This window comes from Raphanus sativus, chromosome 5 (genome assembly GCF_000801105.2).
Source record: "Raphanus sativus cultivar WK10039 chromosome 5, ASM80110v3, whole genome shotgun sequence".
In the NCBI taxonomy this organism is placed as follows: Eukaryota; Viridiplantae; Streptophyta; class Magnoliopsida; order Brassicales; family Brassicaceae; genus Raphanus; species Raphanus sativus.
Genome location: NC_079515.1, coordinates 29702578 through 29711570, shown reverse-complemented (window position 1 = coordinate 29711570; position 8993 = coordinate 29702578). Strand labels below are relative to the sequence as shown.

Below are 8993 nucleotides of genomic sequence, written 5' to 3'. Positions count from 1 at the left end.
GCTGAGCTACTCTTTCTCCCAAAATGTATTTGCTAGATTCTTTACGAGGTCGGCCTCATGTTGCTTAACAGTGATCCTAGCCTCTTCCCTTACCGCTTGAATCCTTTGATGCAAGCTTGGATACCAGATTCCAAAGTTTCAAACTCCTTGATCTTTCATATTTGTTCTATTCCAGGACTTCTAACTGCTTGGGTCCGCCCTCCAAAGCAGTGTTAGGTGCGGATACTAGTGTTATTAAAATTTAGTTTTAAATTTTATGATTTATGGTTTATGATTTACCCAAAAATTTAGGATTTACCAGAGGGTTTAAGATTTAAGATTTAGGGATTTAGTGTTTTCTTACTGCATTAACAATATTAAAAATTTATTTTTGGTAATTAATATTATTTTATTTTTTTAAAACATAATATAATTTGGCAACTTATTATTATTTTGTTTAAAAAAAAAATTAAAACCCAAGAATTTCTCATAAGTGGATAACTTCTGATTGGATCCTTAAATCGAGATTACATATTTGAAGTTTTATTTAATTTTATGATAAGTCCGAAATACACAAGAAAATATGAAAATATAAACGTTATCCTAACAGGAAGTTTGATATTAAATTCTAAACACTTTTACATCTAGAAACAAAACCATGTTGTGATATTTCTTTTGATAAGAACAAACGAAAACATAGCGTAAACAATGGAAACTGATGCTCAAATCTTTTTACTGTTCAGCATCGGCACGATCATCATGATACTCGTTTCTTCATGTGGCGGCGGAAGTACTAGCCCCACAGGATTACCTGCCGAGACAATCGACCAAACTCCGCAGCCTCAACAAGACATTGAAACTGGACAGAGGAAAGTCCTAATGTTCAAAGATATCGAACAAGAAGAAGGTGGCGGTAAACAATTTTGTTCAATTTGTTTGGAAGAGTACAAGGATGATCATGAGGTTATGCGCTTAAGCAAGTGTGGACATATTTTTCATCGTTTTTGCATTGACTCTTGGCTTGCAAGTCACCGGAGCTGTCCAAATTGTCGTAGTTCTGTTGATCTGAATTCTTGAATTTTTTGGTCTTCAAATTATAATCGTTTTAGTAGTTTACTAGGTAATATTATAAGTTCTGTTACTCACTCAAGAGTAGAATATCAATATTTTTACACTAATCAAAGTTTTGGTCAAAGGTTTCATAATCGAACTCAAGTTGACTTTGAAACTATGTTTGTTAATTAGGACATAAATACTCTTGTATTATTGTCCTTCTTTCCACTGATTCAAGCTTTTTTTTCCTTATGCTATACATTTATGGATATTGAGACTTGAGAGTGGTGATCGAATGTGAATGGTCATAGTTGATGATCCATAACATCGGCAACACCTTCAAGCTTAGATAGATTGATCAGAACCACCACCATTGATGCTTTGCTTTATTATATGCGTTTTTAAAGACTGTGAGGTGAATGAGAAATCACAGGTCCCTCAAAGGATAACGTATAACGTAGTTCTGTTTCCGAATCAGAGGATATATCATATAATAAACAAAAGGTACATATTACAAACAGAGCCTAATATTTTGATGGCTTATTCACATGTAAATATAAAATATATAGATATATCAAACACATCAAAAGCTATTAGATGAAATCAAACTGAACTTTTACGGATCATTAGTGCATCGACATGGGCAGCAAGCACCTGGTGGAGCCGGTGCACAACACGCACACGCAGGACAGAAGCGAATTGGTGCCGGGGACGGGGATGGTACTTGTGATGCTTGCAGCAGGAGCAGCATACGCCCTTCAACTGTAAGGAAACAAAAGAATCACCTTACAGAAAACCACGAAGGAATATTAGTTTAAAAAATATAAGCTTACCATCTAGATGCGCTTGAGCTGCCTGACATGGAAGGATTGGAGAGAGGACCAAAGCAAGTACAAGAACAGAGAGGAGGATGACTGAGCTTGATCGCTCGGTTGCCATTGCAACTTTCTGCTAAAAATGATTAGAAACACAAATGGTTTCTGATTGCAGTTTTGAAACCATTGTAGGATGATGCTTATATAGGCCAAGAACAAATAATTGCAGCAAAGTTGGTCAAGAAGTCTAGCAATAAAATAATCCAGAGAGTAAACAAGTATGACCATTGACCAAGTAAGCAACCGAAAATTCACCCTATCGATAATGAACGAAATACGGTTCATTGTACGTGATGAGGAGACTTTAGATCTCTAGTTGATACGCATATCTGAAGAAGTTATAAATTTTTTGAGCATTCAATCGGTTTGAGACTGCTGTTAAGTGCGCATTCTTTTGTTCCAAGGACACTTTTTTTTTGTAACACAATTTTGTTCCAAGAACACATGACTATGAAGTTCTTGTAGAAGCCGGAAAACCGAATTAAATAAACGATATAATAAAAGCGAGATGTTAAGGAAAGAAACGATTGAATAGACGAAATGAAACCCGATAAGAAAACGTTCATGGAGTCGAGATATGATATCTCTTTCCTTAACTCTTTATATTCGCTCCGTAGTGAGACGGGACTGTACGAATATAGAGTCCCAGGATAAAACCATGGCGACGATTCACGCTACACTCGTGAACGCCCTATCGAACTATAAAGACTACGAAACACTCTCGAAACTAAAGACTTACGCTAAGGGATTTTTTGCTGTGATATCGATGTGAAAAGTAAGTGAAAAATGAGAGAGGAGGAGACCACTATTTAAAGAGATGGAAGCGAGCCACTTTCCGCAACAGTCTCTGCACGTGGACGGAAATCTTGCGGAGATCGAGGGAAGTTGAGTTTCGAAAACTTATTCCCCAAGACTCGCTCTTCCCAATCTTATCTCGTTTAAATATCTCGAGAGGATAAACTACATGTCGTTTTTATTTTCTAGACAAACTACTTGTCGTTTCAAATAAAATGCATGTTGTTTTTTGAGAATTAAATGGGTCAAACGTTGGGCTTAACTTGGTCCAAAAAGAATAATCTTATCGGGCCGGAGGCCCTCCACCACGACCCGCGACCCGCGACCCGCGACCCGCGACCGCGCCGGACGGACGGCGGCGGCGGCGCGCGCGTGGGGACTCATCTGTTCCTCTGAGTCGTTTATACTCTCATAGCACATAGACATATATATGCTGCTCATTTCTCTTCCTCTTAAGCGATGTGGGACATTTCCCAAACTCATTCATTTAAAGCCAAACAGGCTTTTATCATTTGAGCCGCATGCCCATTAATATTCACTCTTAACCAATTAATTATTGGTCCAACAATCCCCCACATGAATAGAAATGACTCTAAACATATGCAGACTAAATGCAGACTCGATAGACTCTAAAACTTAAAACTTTACTGACTAGACTTAAACTAAAGACTAGACAGACTGACTTATCGAGAGTGTTTGCGAAAAATTCACTGTGTTTGAGTAAGTGGCATTTTTAAGCCTTGAACCACTCATAGTTAATATCTGTCGGGTTTACTTTACCAGAAGGTGAACATGATGTCTTGAACCAACCAGTGTTTTATGTAGACCGAGACAACAGGCACAACGCAGCTTCATTTTCTCGTAGAACTTAGTTCTCTATTGTGTTCATTGTGGCCCTGAACTATTCCTGGTTTTCATGAGTGAACTTAGAGAATATAGCCTTGCATTCATTCTCCTAGAAACGGCCCCATTTCACACTCATTAGGTGATTGACCATGAAAAGTATTGAGTAATACTTCGCTTAGAAGCTATGGAATCATTAAAAGCCTATGCTTATCCTTATCACATTCGTTAGCACTTATCATCTTTAGGAGCTGGGATGAGACTACTTTGTCTCAAAGTGCTTTGGTTAGATTCTGCTTGATTTTGTTTTCCTTTTGAACCTACGTCTTGGGATCTCCAGTCATGATAGGTAGGGTTGCAGTCAAGCATCCTCATTAGTTATAGGCTTTAAACCCATTCCTTTTGATGATTTAGCAACAACATCTCGTGGCAAACCTTTAGTAAATGGATCCGCTAGGTTGTCAGCCGATTTGATGTAGTCTATTGTGATTACACCAGTTGAGATAAGTTGTCTAATGGTTTTATGTCGTCTTCTAATGTGACGAGATTTACCATTGTAGAGATTATTCTGAGCCCGAGCTATAGCTGATTGACTATCGCAATGTATTCTTATAGCTGGTACAGGTTTCTCCCACATAGGAACATCTTCCAAAAAATTTCTAAGCCATTCAGCTTCTTCTGCTGCTTTGTCTAATGCTATGAACTCAGATTCCATAGTTGACCTAGCTAGCACTGTTTGTTTGGTAGATTTCCAAGATATTGCCGCTCCTCCTAGTATAAAAACATATCCACTTGTGGATTTTGAGTTTTTAGAATCTGATATCCAGTTAGCGTCACTGTATCCTTCTAAAACGGCTGGTTCTTTACCATAGTGAAGCCCAAAATCTTTGGTGTAGCGCAAGTAATTGAGTACTCTCGTTATAGCTTTCCAGTGTGTATGGCCTGGATTACTTGTATATCGACTAAGTACGTTTACTGCATGCGCTAGATCTGGTCTTGTACAATTTGTCAAGTACATGAGACTTCCGATCACACGTGCATACTCGTTTTGTGAAACCGCTTCACCTGAATTCTTTGTCAAGTGCATTTGGGGATCTAACGGAGTTTTTGCAGTACTATTAGAGTAGTTTTTAAATCTCTCTAATATTGTTTCAGCATAATGAGATTGAGTTAAAGTAATTCCTTTTGAATTTCTTATGATTTTAACTCCGAGAATAACATCTGCTAATCCCAAATCTTTCATCTCAAATTTTCCTTTGAGCATGTTTTTTGTTTGATTGATAATGTCTTTATTGCTTCCAATAATGAGCATATCATCTACATATAGACATAACAAAACATACGCATTTTTGGTAATTTTGTAGTATATACATTTATCACATTCATTAATTTTGAAACCATTTGACATCATTGTGTTGTCAAATTTTTCGTGCCATTGTTTAGGAGCTTGTTTAAGCCCATAAAGTGACTTTACAAGTCGGCATACTTTGTCTTCCTGTCCAGGAATGACATGACCCTCAGGTTGTTTCATGTAAATTTCTTCTTCTAAATCACCATTTAGAAAAGCTGTTTTTACATCCATTTGATGGATTTCCAAGTCTCTTATGGCTGCGATAGCTATCATCGACCTTATAGATATTATTCTGGTTACTGGAGAATATGTATCAAAATAGTCAAAGCCTTCCCTTTGTCGGAACCCTTGAACTACAAGCCTAGCTTTATATTTTCCACCAGGTTTTCGTGTCATTATCCATCTATTACCTAATGCTTTGCAGCCAGGTGGTAAATCCGTTACGTACCATGTGTAATTTTGCATGATAGAATCGAATTCACTTTTGACAGCTTCATTCCAAAATGGAGCTTCGGGTGAAGCCATAGCTTCTGCCAAAGTTTTTGGAACATTTTCTACTAGAAATGCCATTAGGAAATCATCACCAAAAGATTTCTCTTTTCGAGCTCTTTTGCTTCTCCGAGGTTCATCTTTTTCTTCATTTTCTGAGATATCATTTATAGAAACTTCAACGTTTGTCTCAATTTCTGAGTCCTTGTCGTTGTCTCTTTTTTCTCGAGTTCGTTTTGAACCATGTTTTTCCTTGTATGGAAAAATATTTTCGAAGAAAGATGCATTTCTAGACTCCATGACTGAATTTTTATGGATGTCTGATATTTCAGATTCATGTACAAGAAACCGATACGCAGTACTATTATGTGCATATCCGATGAAAATGCAATCCACTGTTTTAGGTCCAATAGTGACCTTCTTTGGTGGCGGTACTGCAACTTTTGCCAAGCACCCCCACACTTTGAGGTATTTATACGAAGGTAAATTACCTTTCCATAGTTCATATGGAGTTTTGCCAGTTATTTTGTGTGGAATCTTGTTGAGGGTATAATTAGTGGTAAGCAACGCTTCCCCCACATGTTCTGGGGTGACCCAGATTCCTGCAACATTGCATTCATCATCTCTTTAAGAGTTCGATTTTTTCGTTCAGCAACTCCATTAGATTCTGGTGAATAAGGGGCTGTAGTTTGATGTATTATTCCATGTTCCTTACAAAATGAATTGAATGGACCATCATACTCGCCTCCTCTGTCGCTTCTAACTACCTTAATAGTTGTTTTAAGCTGATTTTCGACCTCGAGTTTAAATTCTTTGAATTTATCTAAGGTTTCATCTTTGCTATGTAAAAGATAAACATAACAATATTTTGTGCAGTCATCTATGAAGGTCACAAAGTACTTTTTCCCTCCTCTAGTTGGCATATATTTCAAATCACATAAATCAGTGTGAATTAAATCTAGAGGTTTATTAGTTCTTTCAACACGAGGTGAGGACGTTTTTGTGAGCTTAGCCTGTACGCAAACTTCACATTTTTGTTTACTTGTTTTAAATTTGGGAATTAAATTTAAATTCATTAATCTTTGTATAGATTTATTATTTACATGGCCTAATCTTTCATGCCATATATTAAAAGACTCAACCAAATAAGCAACTGGCTCTTTCTTATTCATTGAAACTTTTGGAGCTACAACTTTCGGAGGGACGGTCATTACATTCAACTTGACCAGTCCATCCTTAACATACCCCTTTCCCAAATACATCCCATTCTTCCTAATCACGAGCTTATCCGCCTCAAAGCTTGTGGCGAATCCATTCTTGCTGAGCAAGGTTCCCGAGACCAGGTTTTTCCTCATGTCAGGCACATGCTTCACATTTGTCAGAGTGACCTCACGTCCAGATGTCATCTTTAAAATCACATTGCTGCGTCCTTCAATCTTGGAGACTGCAGTGTTTCCCATCCTGAGCTTCTCCTGAGTCTTGCTTTTCTGATAGGTGCTGAACATCGCCCTATCAGTGCAAATGTGGGTGGTTGCACCAGTGTCATACCACCATTCCCTGGGGTTGTTGCTTTCAACCATGTTGGCTTCAGTCACCACAGCAACAAGATCCTCCTCAGTGAGATTTGCCTGAGCCTTCTCATCTTTGATCTTCTTGCGACACTCAGCAGTCTTGTGTCCCACTTTGTTGCAGTAGTGACACTTCCCCTTGAATCTCTCCACATTCGCATTGATTTCAATACCTTTGTTCTTGAAGTTTTTTCCAGTAGCCTTCAGTGCTGCAGCAGTTTTCGAAGGCTTTGCTGGAGAATGGGCGTGTGCCTTTCCTTTGCCTTTGTGCTCAGCCATGTTGACACTATGCTCCTTAGCATTGATCTTGTCAGCAATTCGGTTCCTGGATTCCATCTGAAGCCTCATGATAAGCTCCTCAAGGCCCATCTTCTTCTTCTTGTGCTTCAGGTAGTTCTTGAAATCCGCATAGCTTGGAGGAAGCTTTTCAATGAAGCTGAGAGTTGTGAATGTCTCGCAGATGGACATCCCTTCAGCTTTGATTTCATGGCAAATGAGCTGGAACGCTTCCACCTGATCCATGATGGGTTTTGAATCCACCATTTTGAAGTCATGAAATTTTGCAACCACATACTTCTGGCAGCCAGCGTCCTCACCTCTGTACTTCTTGTCAAGTGATCTCCATAGCTCCTTCGCCGTTGGAATGTCACAGTAGACACGGTACAATGGGTCAATGAGGCGACCCAAAATGTAGCCTTTGCAGACGAAGTCAGAATGCACCCAAATGTCAACACTTGCGAGAGTGTGCACATCATCAATCCCGTAAGGGACAAGGGGCTTGTCCTCCTGGATGAACTTGTCCAGCTTCATCGTTGTTAGGAAGAACATCATCTTCTTCTGCCACGTTTTGAAGTTTTTGCCATCAAACTGGTCTGGCATCAGTCCTTGAGTGAACAGGCTGGGCACAGACGGAGGAGTTGGTACTGCAACCGGACCACTTGAGGTTCCTAGACCTGAACTCGTTTGATAAATACCAGCACCGAACAAGCTACGGCGCGTGGTTTCATCAGCACTGTTTCCCGCAGGAAGGGTAGTGGTTGTTGTTGCTGCAGCGGTTGAGGAAGCAGGGATGTTTCCAGCGGTAGTCACACCAGATACATCAGTTGCAGCAACGTTGATTGGAGTTTGCACGATGGTAGTGTCAATGGGGGTGTTGTTTGCATCCGTCATTTTTCTGTTGAGAAAACATGAAAACGGATTAGTACTCCAGTCAACAATAACAAATTATTATTAATATAATAATAAAAATAATAATCTAAATCGATTTTCATTTTTGGTGTTTGAACCAAATCATATCGATTTAAGTCTGAGAAAACGTTTTGCAAACTCGCTTAAAGCGTTCGCAGAAACCGTTTGTGTAGACTTTTAGATCGTTTCACAAACTCGCTTTATGAAGCGTTCGTGGAAACGATTTGAATACATAACGTTTTGAATAACAAAGTATCTTAAACGCTTCGCGGAAGTGCTAGAGAGCAGATCGCAAACACATTTTTGAAACCGTTTACAAAACCTTAAAACCCGTTTCATAAATAGTTTTTCAATCCGATTAAAGCTTTAGACAGAAAGCGATAAAGAGTTAAGATTGTAGAAGCCGGAAAACCGAATCAAATAAACGATATAATAAAAGCGAGATGTTAAGGAAAGAAACGATTGAATAGACGAAATGAAACCCGATAAGAAAACGTTCATGGAGTCGAGATATGATATCTCTTTCCTTAACTCTTTATATTCGCTTCGTAGTGAGACGGGACTGTACGAATATAGAGTCCCAGGATAAAACCATGGCGACGATTCACGCTTCACTCGTGAACGCCCTATCGAACTATAAAGACTACGAAACACTCTCAAAACTAAAGACTTACGCTAAGGGATTTTTTGCTGTGATATCGATATGAAAAGTAAGTGAAAAATGATAGAGGAGGAGACCACTATTTAAAGAGATGGAAGCGAGCCACTTTCCGCAACAGTCTCTGCACGTGGACGGAAATCTTGCGGAGATCGAGGGAAGTTGAGTTTCGAAAACTTATTCCCCAAGACTCG

General features: G+C 38.9%; 2 protein-coding genes across 2 annotated transcripts; one reads left to right on the top strand and one right to left on the bottom strand.

The window, feature by feature from the left end:
* The first annotated feature begins 592 nt into the window (after positions 1 to 592).
* Positions 593 to 1090, top strand: LOC108858735 (RING-H2 finger protein ATL33). Its single transcript, XM_018632618.2, has one exon. It carries the CDS (start codon positions 688 to 690, stop codon positions 1054 to 1056), a length of 369 nt encoding a protein of 122 aa, XP_018488120.1. The 5' UTR covers positions 593 to 687; the 3' UTR covers positions 1057 to 1090.
* Positions 1091 to 1493: 403 nt separating this feature from the next.
* On the bottom strand, positions 1494 to 2030 carry LOC108860532 (uncharacterized). Its single transcript, XM_018634397.2, has 2 exons — positions 1866 to 2030; positions 1494 to 1794 (listed from the first exon to the last, which is right to left on the bottom strand). Exons 1-2 carry the CDS (start codon positions 1969 to 1971, stop codon positions 1649 to 1651), a joined length of 252 nt encoding a protein of 83 aa, XP_018489899.1. The 5' UTR covers positions 1972 to 2030; the 3' UTR covers positions 1494 to 1648.
* Between the last annotated feature and the right edge of the window lie 6963 nt (positions 2031 to 8993).